Genomic DNA, 19770 nt, shown 5'->3' with positions numbered 1-19770 from the left:
GAGTGATCTAGTTTAAAGCCTCTAGAGTAAACAGTTGTTTTATTCTTCAGTTTCATAAATTTTAAACTGTACCACTACATAGAGAAAACAGCTGTGACCCTTTTACCTTTTAGAGGTACTAACAGAGAATTCACTTTACTCTAGGTTCAAGATTAAAATGGTCAATTAGTAGGAGACATCAATATGCTTACCTGCTATGACCGTTGCTTCTGTGCACAAGAATAAACTATTATCCTGGAATAAATAAATCTTTTCCCCTCAGAATGTATTGATAAGAATATAGGTATCATAGGTATAAATTGTTATGGCTCCACTGAACTCAAAGGAGGTTTGACCATTTACACCAGCTGGGGATCTGGCCCTTAAAATGGAGACCACATTCTTCCCACACAAGTCCCTTTACCACTGCGTTGCAGCACACTCCCTGTGCTTAAGGACAGTCTCCATGTGAACCCTGTCAGGTAAGCTGGCAAAAGCTGCTTTTTGGAACTTGTGTTCCTGGTAGTTGTAATCTTTAGCATAACTCTATCTCTGTGGATGGGTTTTTTCAATATACTGGTAGCTAAAATTGAAAACTCAATTAAAATATATTTTAAAAATTGAAGGGCAAGTGATTACATCAGTATTTTAGAGTGGTCAGTATTGCAATAGTATGGTCTGTTAGATTGTAAACGTTTTGAGCAAGGATCATCTTTTTTTGTTATGTGATTGTACAGTGCCTAGGACAATGGAACTGGGGCCATTTGGTGCTACTGAAATACAAATAATACTATAAATGTTGCTACTTTCTGGGATAAATCTATTGCTTTTATGGAAGAAAAGAGTTTGGGACTCTTGTATTTGTGTGTTGTGTTGTCTATTTTTCCCCTTCTTTTAGTGATATTTACTGATTACCTCATCCAAATAAAAGTGGAGGAAAAGTGTGAACAAGATTAATTACAGAACTGAAAAAATAACAGCTGTCTGGGGCCCTGGGGAGGGAAATACTAATGCAAATATTTTACCACTTCGACAAATCCTGGAAGCGGGAAGAAGAATGTAAGAGAATTCCCCAGCACAGGTCTGAGTTTGGAAGTAGAGGATTAATTAAGCCTTTGCTATAGCTCCCATCCAATAGGCAGTAGTCCCTAAAAGATAAGTTTAAATTATCCAAATTATTCAAGTTGAATGATAATGAAAACACTATTGATAATATACTTGACCATCAAAACAAATTATATCCCTGGGCAGGTACTGTCTTGCAAAGCGGCTTTCATTAATGATCTATAAGCAACTGAGTTATTTTTCCAATCCCTTGGTTTGCAGTTTAAGAGGGCAAAGTTGCAATAAACTTTGCATCATAGGTTTAGTCCAGAGGTGGGCAAACTTTTTGCCCCGAGGGCCACATCTGGATGGGGAAATTGTGGGGCTGGGGTCCAGGAGGGAGTGTCGGATGTGCGAGGAGGTGCAGTGTGCAGGAAGGGGCTCAGGGCAAGGGGTTGGGGCAGAGGAGGGGTGCATGAGGGAGCTCAGGGAAGGGGGCTGGGGTGCAGGACGGTGTGGGGTGCAGCAGGGGGCTCAGAGTAGGGAGTTGGGGTGCAGGAGGGGGCTCAGGGCAGGGAGTTGGGTGTGGGGTGCAGAAGGGGTTTAGGCTCCAGCCCAGCGGCGCTTACCTGGAGCAGCTCCGGGGTGGCAGTGGCATGCACCCTGCCTGCCCTGGCCCTGGCTCCAGCCCTGGCCCCGCTGCTCCCAGAAGCGGCTGGCACCATGTCCCTGTGGCCTCTGGGGCGGGGGCAGAGGGCTCCGTGCACTGCCCTTGCCGTGCCTTCTGGTACTTCCCCCAAAGCTCCCTGTTCCCGGTCAATGGGAGCTGCGGGGGGTGGTGCCTACAAGCAAGGGCAGCGCACGGAGCCCTCTGCCAAGGGCCTGCAGGAATGTGGTGCCAGCCACTTCTGGGAGTGGCGTGGGGCCAGTGGTGCCACGGGGGTGACAATCCTGTGGGCAGGATCCAAAGCTCTGAGGGGCCGGATCTGGCCTGCGGGCTGTAGTTTGCCCACCCCTGGTTTAGTCAGACCCTCAAATTAACTGTTTCTTCCAACTTTTTTTTCCTGCCAGTTAGATTTATATTCCTTTTAAATGTTAATTTCCTCACTACTTATTTCTACTTTTCTTCAAGCGATGCAGTCAAACTTTCTGTTTTTTTGCATTAGATTGAATACTAGCACTCTGCTCAGGCTTGCTATGAGCATTGTGGTAGAAGGCCCATGGTTTCAAATTCTCTTTCATTGACTTCAGTGAATTGTGTGAGGTGGGCTCGCCAGATCAGGGCCTGAACTACTTGTCGCCCAAAACAGTTTCAGGTGGCAAAGCTCTTATTTATTTCAGTGATTTCAAGACCCGGGGAGAGGTTAGACAATTATCTATGCGCGCAGTCAGGTAGAGAGGTGTGTGTGTGTGTGTGTGTGTGTGTGTGTGTGTGTGTGTGTGTGTGTAAACATTCAGCCTTTTTATTTCTTCAGTTGGTGACTGAAGCCTGTGATAGCCATGCTTATGAGAACTAGTTCCTGCCAAGTCACCAGTCAGTAGTAGTAGATACACCAGTAATCAAAATTTGTTTTAAATCTCTTTTGGCATTGCATATTTAATTCTGTGTTGCACTGGTTCACACCCTGCTCCTGAGGCGTACAAATCAAGGTGTTGGTTATAATTTCAAAAGGATTTAACTATGTCTCAAGACTACCTATGCTCTCTTTTCGAAGCTATGTTTGGATGGAACGTCTTGCTGTCTGCCCTTAAGGCTGAACTTAGCGAGGATGGATAGCTGGGTAATTTTATGACTCTGAGCACGTCTATAGTCACACCCCATGCACTATTGTAATAATTTTTGTACAAAATATGCCTTCTGATGTATATTTGAAAACTAATAACTCACTGATCATTAATAATCTTGCATGACATATGTATGTGACATGCATTAACGAGTAATGGATATAAGCTGGAATTATGATTAAAGTGTATTTAAACCAGGAGGGAGTTGAGAGTTGTCTGCTTTAGACAAAGAAACATGTATTTGAATCTCTAACCAGCCCAGCCTTCAGGCAAAGGCAGTAAAGGTCCATTTTTACATATTAGATGAACAAAGCTAGAAAGCTAACAAGTAGGGGAAGAAAGAGTGTAGAGCTTCTTTAACCACCAAACTCTGTTGCCTTTCTCACAGCTTCAATAAACTTTACTTTGGAGTGGGTGGGTAACCATCAGAAGAATTCATTTAAAAGATGTACGGGTCTGTAAAGATGGGGGCTGAACATCAAGTGATAAGCCAGGGATCTGCAACCTTTGGCACACAGCCTGCCAGAGTAAGCCCCCTGGTGGACCGGGCCATTTGTTTACCTGCCACGTCCACAGGTTCGGCCGATCGCAGCTCCCACTGGCCGCAGTTCGCTGCTCCAGGCCAATGGGGATTGCAGGAAGCGGTATGGACTTATACAAGACTGTATACAATTTTACTGTATTATTAAAGCATATAGAATGAAGTCTTTTCTGAAATGTCATTAACATTATATGTGGAAATATGGATACTTAATGATATTATGCTTTAAAGTCTTTGGCTAAACAGAGAAAAACATGTTCTCTCCCACAGTTGAAAGAAAGCAGCCATTTACCTGTCTCCTATGTAAATTAAAGCATGGTGGAATCAAAACAATGGAAACCTCATTTATATATAGGGGGGTAGGAGACCCACCGAAAGGGAAGAACAGAATGAGGTCATCCTGCCTCATGGAACAAAGTTGTTGAACTTTGGAAGATATAAGAAAAGACAGAAGCCATGGAAACTTTTTAAAGACACCATAATAGATAGATGCTCAACTTAAATGTACACCCCAAATTAAAAAACATAATAAGAGAACCAAAGAAGTGGCTAAATAACAAAGTAAAAGAAACAGAGGCAAAAAGGCATCCTTTAAAAAGTGGACATTAAATCCTACTGAGGAAAATAAAAAGAGCATAAACTCTGGCAAGTAAAGTGTAAAAATATAATTAGAAAGACCAAAAAAGAATTTGAAGAACAGCTAGACAAACACTCAAAAAGTAATAGCAAATTTTAAAGTACATCAGAAGCTAAATGACCAGTGGGGGCCTCTGGATGATCAAGATGCTAAAGGAGCACTCAAGGACGTTAAGGCCATTGTGGAGAAACTAAATGAATTCTTTGCATCGGTCTTCACAGCTGAGGATGTGAGGGAGATTCCCAAACCCGAGCCATTCTTTTTAGGTGACAAATCTGAGGAACTGTCCCAGATTCAGGTGTCATTAGAGGACAATTTGGAACAAAGTGATAAATTAAACAGTAATAAGTCACCAGAACCATATGTTTTTCTTCGAGTGGTGTCCCTGTGGGTGCTCCACTTCAGATGTCGGTGCATCCTGGTGTTGTTGATTGGAGATCTTTGGTAGCCGTGCCCAGTCGGGACATGCATGCGCACTTGGTGTCTTGCGGCATCATTGGAGTCTGTTTGGCGCCTGCACATTCTCACCCCCTCTGTTCCTTCACAACCATCCTCGACTGAAGACAGAACTTGGGGCTACCCACATTCCAGAGGACCGAAGAGCGGATATTAAATCGGTCCTGGTAGAGGGACAGCTAGTATCCAGAACGGTGCTTCAGACATCTCTGGGCATGACACCACAGCTCGCACCACAGCTACTGCAGTGGTGATGCATAGGGCCTCCTGGCTCTCCTCATCTGGCATCCCTAAAGAAATGCAGACCAAAGTGGAGGATTTACTGTTTGACAAAGACAGAGTTTTTTCCAGGAACACCAATGAAATCATTCACATGATGAAAGATTCCAGGGCTACCCTCCAAACACTAGGGATCTACAGCCGTCCTTCCGAGAGAGAGATACCAGCCTTACCAGAGGTCTTGCCTGCAGCAATACAGCCACCCACAGTCCAAGCAGTATGACACTGGGAGGTCCCGTGGCATGCCTAACAGATGTCGAAAAATCCAGTCTGAACAACCTATGTCCCACCCGTCGGGCAACAAACTTGGTCGAGGGTCTGAGCAACCACTCCTTACCACCAATGCCTACTTGCCCTTTTGGCCATCGCCTCCACGCTTCCACCACACTTAGTGAAACATCACACAGGATTGCTGGCTCCTGGAAATAGTGCAGTCGGGCTATTCCGTCCCCTTTATTTAATGGCTCCCTACCCTTCCCCGTCCTTCTTCAAAGACCCCTCTGACAAACACCTACTTCAGGAAGAAGTAACTCACCTACTCCCTTAGGTGCAGTGGAACAAGTTCCAATACAACACAGAGGGAAGGGATTTTACTCTCAGTATTTCTTGACCCTGAAGAAAAGCAGGGATGGTGACCCATTCTAGACCTGTGACGACTCAACAAATTCGTCTGCTCCCAAAAATTCAGAATAGTCACGTTGGGCACAATAATACTGACGCTGGAATGAGGGGACTGGTTCTCAGCCCTCGACCTACAAGACGCATATTTCCATATCTCAATACACCCAGCACACAGACGATTCCTGTGGTTCACATTGGAACATGACCACTTCCAATAAAGAGTGCTCCCATTCAGTCTCTCCACTGTACTGCGAGTGTTTTCCAAGACTCTCACAGTGGTGGTGGCCCACCTGCACAAACAAGAAATCATATTTTTCCCATACCTGGATGACTGTGTCATCAAGGGCTAATTGTGCAAAGAAATGTATATGGCCGCACAGTCGACCATTGCTCTTTTCCAAAGGCTTGGACTGCAAACAAATGTTCAAAAGTCCACTGTGATGCCTACACAGCAAATAGAGTTCATTGGGGCTTACCTGGACACAATTCTAGCCAGAGCCTTCCTCCTGCACGCCAGGTTCCTCGCCTTCAAACACCTCATACACATGGTATCCATCTGCCCAAGGATCAAAGCCGGGACTTGCCTGCAACTTCTGGGCCACATGGCAGCTACCACATTTGTGGTGAAACACACCAGACTACACGAGGTGCTTAGAGGGCTGGCTATTTTAGTGTACAAACCCGCGAAGTACAGCCTCCACATGATGGTAGCTCCACCTACAAACATGCTGAACTCACTGTACTAGTGGACAGAAAGGGAGAATATATGCACAGGAGTTCCCTTTTGCCAAAATTCCCCCGCACTCATGCTCATCACAGACGCCTCCCTGATAGGCTGGGGTGCACATCTGCAATCCACACAACGCAAGGCAGGTGGTCTGCACCGGAGGCCCATCTGCATATAAACCTCCTAGAACTCAGAGCAATCGGGTACTCCTGCCTTCCCTTCCTCCCACTCATTCAGAACAAATCTATTCGAGTACTCATGGACAAACATTACATGCAAATTCTATATCGGGGGTCAGCAACCTCTGGCATGCGGCTCACCAGGATAAGCAGTGGGAAGCTGTGGCCAGCACATCCGTTGCCCGCGCTGCTTCCCTCCACCCCCATTGGCCTGGGACGGCAAACCGCAGCCAGTGGGAGCCATGAGCAGCCGAACCTGCTGATGCGGCAGATAGATAAACTGGCCCAGCCCACAAGGGTGCTTACCCTGGTGAGCCTCATGCCAGAGGTTGTGGACCCCTGTTCTACATCAGCAGACAAGGGGGAGCAAGATCACACTCCCTGTGCAAAGAAGCCATCAAACTTTGGAACTGATGCATAGGACATTGTGTAGACATCACGGCCTCATACCTGCTCAGGTGTCAGAACATCACCACTGGCACTCTCAGCAGGCACTTGTCACACAAACACGAATGGGAATTAACTCCTGTGATCACATCCTACCTATTCTCCCTTTAGGGTTCTCCTTCAATAGATCTATTTGCCACATCAAGGAACCACAAATGCCAATTATTTTGCTACAGAGTGGAACTCGGAACCAGCTCCCTGGGAGATGCATTCCTAATCCCATGGAACAGGACTCTTATATATGCATTCCCTCCAATTCCTCCTTTAATACACAGAGTTCTCTGCAAGATTAGGGACAACAAGGCCAAGGTCATACTTATTGCCCCAGCATGAGCCAGACAGACCTGGTATCCTTACCTGCTTTGCACATTGATCTGCTCTCTGAGAACTGTCCTGATGAGACCAGACTTCCTCTCCCAGAGCAATGGTTGCATCCTCCATCCACAACTGGAGAAACGTCATCCAATAGCCTGGCTCCTCGTTGATTCCAATTGCACGAACTAGCCTGTTCAGAGCAAGTCAGACACGTGTTATAACACAGTAGACACAACTCCACCCGCTATACTTACTTTCGAAAATGGAAACGATTCTCAATGTGGTGCTTACAGAAAACCCTCATACCCTGGACCACACCCCTTCCTGATATCCTAGACAACATTTTAGAACTCAAAAACAAAGGTCAGAGTTCATCTCATGGCAATCAATGCCTTCCACGAGAAACTGGATGGCTCCTCTGTCTTCACCGACCCTACTACAAAATGCTTCCTTACCAGACTCCAAAACCTCTACCCTGAAGTCCACCCCCTCCCCACACCTACCTGGAATTTGAACCTCGTCCTCAGAGGCCTCATGAGACCTCCCTTTGAACAGACAGCTACCACCTCCTCCTTACTCCACATGTCCAGGAAGGTTGCATTCCTTGTGCCCATCACATCAGCTAGACGGGGCGGGGAAATAAGTGCACTCATCACCAACCCTTCATGCACTAATTTCTTTAAGGACAAGACCACAATGCAACCCCACCCTCAATTTATGCCAAAGGTGGTGTCCTCTTTCCATCTTAACCAGCTGATAAGGGGTTTGGGGTAAAAAGTGATAATCTCCTCACTTTTTACCCCAAACTCCACAAAAACTCACAGGAAGTGGCACTTCATACCCTTGACATTAGAAGGGCTATTGCCTTCTACTTGGACAGAACAAAATCATTTAGTAAATCACCCAGACTCTTCATATCTACTTCAGAATGCTCCAAAGGAGCTGCTAACAGTGGCTCTCCTTGTGGATCTCTGACTATATTAGGTCCTGCTACCAGATCCATGACATTGAACCTCTTGACAGCATCAGAACTCATTCCACTCAAGCTATGTCAACATGGGTAGCATTCCTACACAACATACGCGTATGCAAAGCTGCTACATGGTCGTCGGACCATACGTTTTCCAAACACTATGCCATCATAGAAGACACCAGAGTGGACGCTATAGTAGGTCATACAGTACTGTCTGCCACTGCCAAATCTGCAACTCCAAAGTCCCCCAACCATAATGAGTCCTGCTCTACATTTACCTGAAGTGGAGCACCCACAGGGACACCACTCGAAGAAGAGGTTATTCATCCTGTGCAGTAACTGAGGTTCTTCGAGATGTGTGTCCCTGTGGGTGCTCCACTACCCACCCTCCTCCCCTCTACTTTGGAGTTTGACTTAAAGGATTCTATGGTGGAGAAGGAACTGAGGGGGTCGGAACGCGCATGCACCAAACAGACTCCAATGCCGCCACAAGAGATGAACTGCGCACGTGCATCCCGACTGGGCTCTGCTACCAAAGATCTCTGATTAACAGCGCTGGAATGCACCAACACCTGAAGCGGAGCACTCACAGGGACACACATCTCGAAGAACCTCAGTTACTGCACAGGGTGAGGAACCTTCTCGTATACCCCCAAGAGCTCTGAAGGAATTCATATGTGAAATGGCAGAACTACTAACTGTAATTTGTAACCTATCATTTAAATCAGCTTCTGTACCAAAATCACTGGAGGATTGCTAATGTGATGCCAATTTTCATAAAGGGCTTCAGAGGTGATCCCAGCAATTACAGGCTGGTAAGCCTGACTTCAGTACCAGGCAAACTGGTTGGAATTATAGTAAAGAATAGAATTGTCAGACATAAGTGAACATAATTTGTTGGGGGAAGAATCAACTTTTTTTTTTTATAAAGGAAATCATGCCTCACCAATCTACTAGAATTCTTTGAGGAGGTCAACAAGCATGTGGACAAGGGGGGATCCGGTGGATATAGTATACTTAAATTTTCAGAAAGCCTTTGACAAGGTCCCTCACCAAAGCTCTTAAGCAAAGTAAGCTGTCATGGGATACGCGGGAAGGTCCTCTCATAGACTGGTAAAAAGATATGGTTAAAAGATAGGAAACAAAGGGTAGGAATAAATGGCCAGTTTTCAGAATGGAGAGAGGTAAATAGTGGTGTCCCTCAGGGGTCTGTACTGGGACCAGTACTATTCAACTTATTCATAAATGATCTGGAAAAAAGGGTAAACAGTGAGGTGGCAAAATTTGCAGATGATACAAAACTACTCAAGATAGTTAAGTCCAAAGCAGACTGCGAAGAGCTACTGAATTGAGTGATTGGGCAACAAAATGGCAGATGGAATTCAGTGTTGATAAACACAAAGTAATGCACCTTAAAAAACATAATCCCAACTGTACATATAAAATGATGGGGTCTAAATTAGCTGTTACCACTCAGGAAAGAGATCTTGGAGTCATTGTGGATAGTTCTCTGAAAACATCCAGTCAATGTACAGCGGCAGTCAAAAAAGGGAACAGAATGTTGGGAGTAATTAGGGAAGGAATAGATAATAAGACAGAAAATATCATATTGCCTCTATATAAATCCACAGTACACCCACACTTTGAATACTGCTTGCAAATGTAGTTGCCCCAACTCAAAAAAGACCTATTGAAATTGGAAAAGGTTCATATAAGGCAGAGATGTGCAAACTTTGTGGGCTGAGGGCCACATCTGGGTGGGGAAATTGTATGCAGGGCTGGGGGTTGTGGTGCGGGAGGGAGTGCGGGATGTGGGAGAGAGCTCAGGGCAAGGGATTGGGGCAGAGGAGGGGTGTGGGGTTATGAGGGGGCTCAGGGAAGGGGGTTGGGGTGCAGGAGGGGTGAGGAGTGCAGGACGGGGCTTATTATAGTATGAGGAGAGATTAATAAGATTGGGACTTTTCATCTTGGAAAAGAAATGATGTGGGGTGGGATATGATAGATATCTATAAAATCATGACTTGTGTGGAGAAAGTAAATAAGAAAGTGTTATTTGCTCCTCATAACACAAGAACTAGGGGTCACAATATGAAATTAATAGGCAGCAGGTTTAAAACAAACAAAAGGAAGTCTTTCTTCACACAGCACATAGTCAACTTGTGGAACTCTTTGCCAGAGGATGTTGTGAAGGCTAGGACTATAACAGAGTTCAAAAAAGAACTAGATACATTCCCAGAGGATAGGTCCGTCAATGGCTGTTAGCCAGGATGGGCAGGGATGGTGTCCCTAACCTCTGTTTGCTAGAAGCTGGAAATAGGCAACATGGAGTGGATCACATGATGATTACCTGTTCTGTTCATTCCTTCTGGAGCCCTGGCATTGACCACTGTCGGAAAACAGTCTACTGAGCTAGATGGACCTTTGGTCTGACCCCAATATGACCGTTCTTTTGTCCATCTTTGGCATCCCTCACTAAACAGACACAAGAGAACAGAGCTCGTGCAATCGGAGAAGGATGGGTCTTTCAACAAAGGGGGGCAGTTTGAAGTCTCTGGAAATTGCATATAGACAAAAAACCATCTTGAACAAAGCCTGCAACTTTCTGGATTTAGTTTTAGACTTTTAGATGCACGTCTTCACTTTTATTTGTTTGTAACCCTTTCTGTCTTTATTCCTTTACTTGGCATCACTTAGCCGGTTTCCTATTGTTAGTAAGCTTGTTTACTTTTACTATCAACAAACTCAGTGCTGTGTTTGAATTGAAGGGTGTATTTTCCTCAGTTAAGTTAATAAGCTGTTTTTTGCCTTTAGAGGAACAAATAAACCCTGTTGTTTTTCTGAACTGACCAGGGAAAGGGCTGGACATAGCAGAGACACAGTTTTGGGAAGTCAGGGACTGGGAGTGTATAGGGGGTCACCTTGCTGGTTGTAACTACGTATGTCTACGCTATGAGATTATTCTGATTTTACAGAAACCGTTTTTTTAAAACAGATTGTATAAAGTCGAGTGCACGCGGCCACACTAAGCACATTAATTCGGCGGTGTGCGTCCATGTACTGAGGCTGGTGTCAATTTCCAGAGCGTTGCACTGTGCGTAGCTATCCCATAGCTATCCCATAGTTCCCGCAGTCTCCCCCGCCCATTGGAATTCTGGGTTGAGATCCCAATGCATGATGGAGCAAAAACAGTGTCATGGGTGATTCTGGGTAAATGTCGTCATTCAATCCTTCCTCTGTGCAAGCAACGGCAGACAATCATTTCGCTCCCTTTTTCTCTGGAATGCCCCGGCAGACGTCATAGCATGGTAACCATGGAGCCCGTTTAGCCTTTTTTCACTGTCACTGTATGTGTACTGGATGCTGCTAACAGACGCGGTACTGCAGTGGTACACAGCAGCATTCATTTGCCTTTGCAAGGTAGCAGAGCCCTATTGCACCATCTGCTGCCTTGGAAATTGGCGCTGACGGTTACCAGTCATATTGTACTGTCTGCTGCTGTCATGGGTGCTCCTGGCTGGCCTCGCTGAGGTCGGCTAGGGGCGCATGGACAAAAATGGGAATGACTTCCCAGGTCGTTCCCTTCTTTATGTTTTGTCTAAAAATAGTCATTTCTGCATAGAATATGGGGCAAGTCTACTAGAGAACCAGAGAGCATAGCCCCTCCGTGTCAGAGCCCCAGATATCCCGCAGAAATGATGAGCTGCATGTCATTCTAGGGGGTGCCTCTACAACAACCCCACCCATTGCTTCCCTCCTCCCACACCCCTCCTGGACTACCATGGCAGTTATCCCCCATTTGTGTGATGAAGCAATAAAGAATGCAGGAATAACAAACACTGAGTTTTTTAAAGCAGCAAAGAATCCTGTGGCATGTCTACTGGATGCTGCTGGTAGACAGGGTGCTGCAGCGGTAAACAGCAGCATGCTCCAAAACGTCTGTTAGTCTATAAGGTGCCACAGGATGCTTTTACAGATCCAGACTAATATGGCTACCCCTCTGATACTGAGTTTTTAGTGAGATAAAATAAGGGGGAGGCAGCCTCCAGCAGCTATGATATTCCAGGCAGGACATCTCCATTACTCATTAAAGGGTAGAGGGGGAGAGGAGCGCAGCCTCCTGCTGCTATGATATTCCAGAATCTCAATTAGACATGAAAGGGGGTGGAGGGGAGAGGAGCTCAGCCTCCAGCTGCTATGATGAGGATGGTTATCAGCCCTATTGCACCATCTGCCAGGACTGAATCTCCAGGACACAAAGCTTAAAGAAGGGAATGACCGGGAGTCATTCCCATTTTTGCCCAGGCACCCCCGACCGACCTCACCTAGGCCAGCCAGGAGCACTCACAGGATGATGACGAGGACGGCTATCGGTCATATTGTACCGTACCGTCTGCCACCGGGGAGGGTAGGAGAGGGGAGAGGATGCTACTGTTTACCGCTGCAGCACCCCATCTACCAGCAGCATCTAGTAGACATACAGTGACATTGAAAAGAGACGAGAAACGATTTTTTTCCCTTTTCTTTGAGGGGGGGTAGGGGTAGTGGTAAATTGATGACATATTCCCTGAACCACTGGTGACAATATTTTTGACCCTTCAGGCATTGGGAGCTTAGCCAAGAATGCAAATGCTTTTCAGAGACTGCGGGAACTGTGGGATAGCTGGAGTCCTCAGTCCCTCCTCCCTCCCTCCATGAGCGTCCATTTGATTCTTTGGCTTTCCGTTACGCTTGTCACACAGCACTGTGTTGAGTCCCTGCTGTGGCCTCTGTCTATCATAGCCTGGAGATTTTTTCAAATGCTTTGGCATTTCATCTTCTGGAACAGAGCTCTGATAGAACAGATTTGTCTCCCCATACAGCAATCAGATCCAGTATCTTCCGTACGGTCCATGCTGGAGCTCTTTTTGGATTTGAGACTGCATGGCCACCTGTGCTGATCAACGCTCCACGCTGAGCAAACAGGAAATGAAATTCCAAAGTTCGCAAGGCTTTTCCTGTCTATCTGGCCAGTGCATCTGAGTTGAGATGGCTTTCCAGAACAGTCACAATGGTGCACTGTGGGATACCGCCAGGAAGCCAATACCGTCGAATTGCAGCCACACTAACCCTAATCCGACATGGCAATACCGATTTCAGCGCTACTCCTCTCGTCGGGGAAGAATACAGAAATCAGTTTTAAGAGCCCTTTATATTGATAGGACGAGTTGTGTGGACGAGTGCAGGTTTAAATCGGTTTAACGCTGCTAAATTCAGTATAAACGCGTAGTGTAGACCAGGCCTAAGGCTGGTAGAAGTCTATGTGGGGCTGTAGACAGACTGCTGGGGTCAGAGCTGCTGAACCGGGGCTGTCTAGCACACAGACACTTCACAGTGTTACCTGCATGGTTGTGAGCATCCTAGGCTGGAAGGTACAGCAGCAAAGCATTAAGACACTCAGGATTGGAGGGCAAGTGGCGGCACAACCTCTCACTGGTCTGGATTGCACCCTGAACCACATGACATCTTGGCAGTGTTTTTTTTATTCTGGAATTTTCTCCCTTTGGTCCACCAGAGAAAGAAGTTGGCAGTTTTTTAAGTTTATGGTGCAGAATACACTATGTGCTCTAGTTCAGTGGTTTTCAAATTGCAGGTCGCGACCCAGTACTGAGTCGTGGACTGTAAGGCACTGGGTCACAGCGGCTCTGGTCAGCACTGCCGACCAGGCCATTAAAAGTCCCATTGGTGGTGCTTCCCAGCTAAGGAAGGCTAGTCCCTACCTGTTCTGACACTGCACTGCGCCCTGGAAGCGGCCAGCAGTAGGTCCGCCTCCTAGACAGGTGGGGCACGTGTATTGATGTGCTTCCCCCACTCCAAGCACTGGGTCCACACTCCCATTGGCTGGTTCCTGGCCAATGGGAGCTGGAGGTGTGTGTGCCTGTGGGTGAGGTCTATGGTGCCAGGACAGGTAGGAAGCCTGCCTTAGCACCCCTGCTGTGCTGTTGACTGGGAGTCGCCTTAGCACTCCCACCTCACTGCCCCAGTCCTCAGCCCTGAGCCCCCCCCCCCCAACCTGAAGCCCCTTCCTGCACACCAAACCCCTCATTCTTGGCCTCACCCTAGAGCCTGCACCCCCTCCCTAGAGCCCTGGCCTCCTCCAGTACCCCTGCCCCAGCCCAGAGCCCCCTCTCACACCCCAAACCCTTCATCCCCAGCTCTGTTGGGTCACAGGCATCAACAATTTTCTTCAACTGGGTCGCCAGAAAAAAACTTTGAAAACCACTGCTCTTGTTCTTTCCAGAGCTTATAGCCAGGGGAGTACTTATTGCACATACTTCATCAGTGGGTGAAGACAGTAGAGACAAAGCTGGGGTAGAATATGCCATAGTTTATAAAAAAAAAATAATAAATTTTATAAAAGTGTAGTTCTTTAACTATATGAAGATACTTTTAATGTGTATTTCCTCCCCAAAGATGATGTCCCTTGTAAATAGTGTGTGTTAGCTAAATGTGGATATGAAGTATTGGTTTAAAAAAAAAAGGAATACCAGTAAAGCTTCAGACCAGGTTTCACCTTGTTACAAATGATTTGTTTTGTCTTGCTTTCAGTTGAAGCGTCTTGTCATAATGGAGATGAAACCATGGAAACTATTGAAGCTGCTGAGGCACTTCTCAATATGGACTCCCCTGGTCCTATGTTGGATGAAAAAAGAATAAGTGAGTTGAACCGTAGTAAATTAAATGTATATGTGACATGTTTATAAGAAAAATTTGAAGAAACTCAATATATTGCGGATTTTCCTATATGTATAAAAATAATATCAAAGTGTAGGTAGATGAAACTTGCTGGCTTTGTTGGTAGATTTAACATGCAGCGTGCCAGCTTAGGGAATCACATAAGCATAGGCTAATCAGTGTCAGAGTTGGACGTTGGAGGTTATGAAAGAAAGGGAAATAAAATAGGATGTGTGTATGTGTGAGGATTTAAATGTAATATCGTGCTGAAATGCTACAGTTTATCTCGTTATTGGGTATTGTATTTCACATTGGCAAAGTAACTGAATGAATGCAGGTTACCTTAGATATGAATGAAAATGTCATGTTCTGTTGTGATCACAGCCTTAGTTTCTGTTGCAGGTATTAAATTATTCTGCACTGTGTTATGTATAAACCTCATGAACAGGCTTGTTCATTTGTGGGCTGATCTCTTCTGCTGTGACAACCTGAATTATAATAATAAATTTTATGTACATTATTATGGCTGTACTTTGACCTATTGACATTTTTCCTTATAATTGGAAGTGTTTTTTAAAAGTGCATTTAATTCTGTAAAAAGCATTGATGATGTCATCTTTTTTTCCCCTAAGCAAATATGTTTGGTACATCTGAAGATGAAATTATTGTTGCTCCTGTCACCCATGTATCTGTCACACTTGATGGGATCCCTGAGGTTGTAGAGGTTCACCAAGTTCAAGACTCTTATGCTGAATCATCAGACACTCCAGAACTTGAGCAGCCTAAGAAGAAGAAAGGTAAGACATTCACAGGATATGTGAGTTTGGAATAGAAAATGCTTAGAGTTATGTTTTCTTCTTCTTGTGTATATACAGCAGCTGATTAACATTAATAGGAGCTACATATAGGTATCAAGACAACATAAACTAAGCTTACTCAGCTAGCTGTTCAGGAAAAGCACTTGTGACAAAGTGAAAATTTTCTGTAGGTGTTTTTTTTGTTTGTTTGTTTTTTTTAAGCCTAGGCATGCCTAGTTTCCCTTTGTATATTGCATTGCTACTCAGTGGATGCAAAAGGGTTGACACTGCTTCTGGAACAGCACAGGAGGTTTGTGTATGTGTGTGGCCTTGCTGTCTGGGGGGAATGAATACAGTCATGAAAGAGCTGGCTCAGACTGACTTGAATCCAGCAAGACATAGATGATGTCCCAACAACTGAACAAACACTTGCCAGCAGGCAGGACTTGAGAACTGAGCTGGAGAGCAAAGTGTCAGGTGACTGGAAGAAGGGTGGGCTCAGGAGGTTGGACCAGGGAAGACAAAGGAAAGAGACAGACAGAGACAGAGTTCAAGTATATCAAAGATTGGCTGTCTGATTGTGGCACCGGTTTGACCAGGATGGACTATGGCTTAACTTCTGCCTCTGTGCTAACCTAACAACTTTCAGATTCATTGTACCATAGTAATAAATGGTTACCTTGTTTTGAAAAGGTCGCCTGTGTCACTGTAAGTACTCATTGAGAGCATTGCGCCCTGAAGGGGTAGAATAAAACCTTCCATAGGACTCTTAGTTGGCTGGATTCACTACAGGGCTCCACGGAAAGAGACTGGAATTGTGGGTGCCAAAGGCCCAGTCTGGGAGTCGTGAAGGCCACGAGCCTGCTCCTGTGAAACTGTGACTCCTTAGGGCCTGATATACTACAGAGGTCACTTTCAGGAGACTGGTAACAGGCTGAATTATAGACCAGACACTGTGGCTCCAGGACACTTGTAAACTGAGCAAATGTGCTCAGATTCTAACCGTAGTTGGGATAGATCATATGGAATCATCATGCCCTACAAAACATGGAACTTTGCTATGCCATCTTTATAAAGTCACTCTTCAAAGCAGAACCACACTGTAAGTTGTAAGGCCTTTTGTCATTTAAGTGTTCTAGTAGTTGCTTCTGCGGTACCTCAAGCATTATACTATTAACTTAGTTCATTTACCTAAGACAGGTTTGAAAAAAGTACTCTGTTTTATTTAGCATTAGATTAAAATATATCCTGCATTCTTTGCTGAAAGCTGTTGGAGAATTGTTTGGCTTGAAGAATGTTTCTGTTAAGAACATGAGAAAAGAGCTAAGTTGTCTTTCTTTGTGGAAGCCTGATTGCCGCAACTGTTATAATAGTCTCAATTTCCGATAGTTGTGTGTTTTTGTGTCTGTGGTCTGGTATTTATCACAATATGGTTTGAAGTAGATTGCAGCCTGCTTAGCAGACTCTGTAAGCTATCTGTCCAGCTAAATAAGCATCTAAACGGGGAAAATCAGCATGCCTCATTGGGCTATCTGTTGTTAAAAATTATTGAATGGAATTTGTAGTTTAATTCGTTTTAAATTTCTTATTATTTTACTGGATTGAGGTGCTTGTATAGCTGTTAAAATAGAGTTACAAAAATAAAAATAACACATACATCCTGAAAAGCCTATACAAAAACACAGTAATATCAATTACACAACGTCTAATCAAGCTTTGTACTATACCTTGAAGAATTACAAATTCAGACTGTTGAACTAGAGGGGGAAATGCTCCAAAGCAGAGGCTGCATTAGGAAACTGCCCAGGGGAATGGTGGCTTGAGTGTCTTCACTGATTGCAATGTTGAGGATGTCAGACATCAATTTCAGAGTAATGTGGTTCAGAAAACTAGTACTTTATAGGTTAAAACCAACATCTTAAACTCCACCTGGCCAGATTACAGAGTACCAGTGTTATGTGCTCTATGTGATATATCATTCAGTAAGCAAGGACCTATGTCCTGTAGTAAGTTCAGTTTCCAGATGGTCTCGTGATATAGTCACGTTCAAGTAGAATGCCTTGCAATAATCTAGGCTTGAGGGGAGACAGGCATGGATTATTTTAGCAGCATGGTTTGTTTCCAAAATTCAAGGCCAGGACATGGCACAGCAGGGCGCACTCTTAGCTACAGCTGTTAGAGTAACCAAGGATCTGAGACCCCCTAAATTGCTAACCTGTTTAAACAAATTTTAGATTTTCCCTCAATCAGAAATGCTATGATACGGGACAGTCAGCTCTTCTGATTGTTTCATTAAACTACCAAACATTACCTCAGTCTTGACTAGATTGAACCTCAACCACCTAGTTCTCATTCAAGCCCCAATTTAATTAATTCCTTGCAAAATCAGACCAATGTTGATGTGGAGCTGGCGTTCTCAGTTTACTAAAGGCACTGCAGTCTATCTCCTCACTCTCCTTCTCAATGTGCTTGCATACATTTCATACAGACGAGGACACAAGATGGAATCCTTCAGCACCCTATCTGACTGAGCCCTCAGGGCAGAAGAGCATTCAATCAAAGCAATCTTATAGGACTTCTTGCACAAAAGTAGTTGAGCTATTCAAGATGCCTCCATCTAACCCTGGTAGGGACCACTGACATTTCCGCAATCCCTCATGGTCAGTTAAATTAAAGATCCAAAACAATGGGTCTCAACCATTGTCATATACTGACCGCATGTGACAACAGAAATATTTCAGGACTTCACCCCTCCCCCAATCTAGCCATAAAGAAATGAAAGGCGGTTGTGACCCCCAAGGTCAAGAACCCATGACCAAAAGAGTTATCTTTGTTGATAGCTATGATGACATCCTTGGCAACATGATCAGTACAGTTTCTTCCCCATACCCAGCCCTGAATCCTACGTGACTGGGGGAAGAAAACAAATATTGCCAGAGTTGCTCACTACAGGTGTTTCAATAATACTTTTTCCAGAATGAAGGTCATGCAAATATAGATACTTAGCAAGATTGTCTGTGTCAAAAGATGGCTGCCTGAGCAGAGGCCTTGCAGTGCCTTCCAAAAAAACCCCAGCTGGTATCCTGCCTACTCATGCTGCCAAAGGGGATATTGACATTTCAGGCCAACAGAAGGCTGAGCTGGCTTTCACCAACCAGTAAAGGATGAGATTTTATTTCATGGACTAAAACTTATAGTTCCTCAGGTCCTACAAAATCTCAGTGAGCAACATTTGCTGAATTGCATAACTTTTGAACCCTGAAGATACTGCTCTGTTACTATGAAACTGACAGGTCAGTCCAGAAGTGAGTAGGTTTAATCACAAAGTAATATGAAAATTCCTCACAATGAGAAAATCTTGACTCTGTATCAGAATTATTTTATGATTTGTATTATGGTAGCACTTAGAGGCCAAACCAAAAATGGACTCATAGACTTTAAGGTCAGAAGGGACCATTATGATCACCTAGTCTGACCTCCTGCACAAAGCAGGCCACAGAATCCTACTCATCTACTCCTGTAACAACCCCCTAACCTATGTCTGAGTTATAGAAGTCTTCAAATTGAAGACTTCAAGCTGCAGAGAATCCTCCAGCAAGTGACCCATGCCCCACGCTGCAGAGGAAGGCAAAAAACCTCCAGGGCCTCTGCCAATCTGCCCTGGAGGAAAATTCCTTCCCGACCCCAAATATGGTGATGAGCTAAACCCTGAGCATGTGGGCAAGACTCACCAGCCAGCACCTAGGAAAGAATTTTCTGCAGTAACTCAGCTCCCATCCCATATGACATCCCATCACAGACCACTGGGCATACTTACCTGCTGATAATCAAAGATCAATTGCCAAAATTAATTGCCAAAATTAGGCTATCCCATCATACCATCCCTTCCATAAACTTATCAAGCTTAGTCTTAAAGCCAGATATGTCTTTTGCCCCCACTACTCCCCTTGGAAGGCTGTTCCAGAACTTCACTCCTCTAATGGTTAGAAACCTTTGTCTAATTTTGAGTCTAAACTTCCTAGTGTCCAGTTCATACCCATTTCTTCTTGTGTCCACATTGGTACTAAGCTCAAATAATTCCTCTCCCTCCCTAATATTAATCCCTCTGATATATTTATAAAGAGCAACCATATCCCACCCTCAACCTTCTTTTGCTTAGGCTAAACAAGCCAAGCTCTTTCAATCTCCTTTCATAGGACAGGTTTTCCATTCCTCGGATCATCCTAGTAGCCCATCTCTGAACCTGTTCCAGTTGGAATTCATCCTTCTTAAACATGGG

The 19770-nt window shown here is 44.8% G+C and overlaps 1 protein-coding gene across 3 annotated transcripts in view; it reads left to right on the top strand.

The window, feature by feature from the left end:
- The window catches only part of ELF1 (E74 like ETS transcription factor 1), a 116822-nt gene that overhangs the window by 70716 nt on the left and 26336 nt on the right, over positions 1–19770 (top strand). For all 3 annotated transcript variants that reach the window (XM_050948725.1, XM_050948714.1, XM_050948734.1), the window contains 2 exons: positions 14569–14676; positions 15327–15491. In XM_050948725.1, the coding sequence (XP_050804682.1) occupies positions 14569–14676; positions 15327–15491 (273 nt within the window). The remainder of the gene's footprint in view (positions 1–14568; positions 14677–15326; positions 15492–19770) is intronic.

Source organism: Gopherus flavomarginatus, chromosome 1 (assembly GCF_025201925.1).
Source record: "Gopherus flavomarginatus isolate rGopFla2 chromosome 1, rGopFla2.mat.asm, whole genome shotgun sequence".
Classification (NCBI taxonomy): domain Eukaryota; kingdom Metazoa; phylum Chordata; order Testudines; family Testudinidae; genus Gopherus; species Gopherus flavomarginatus.
This window is presented reverse-complemented; position numbering and strand designations above follow the sequence as displayed.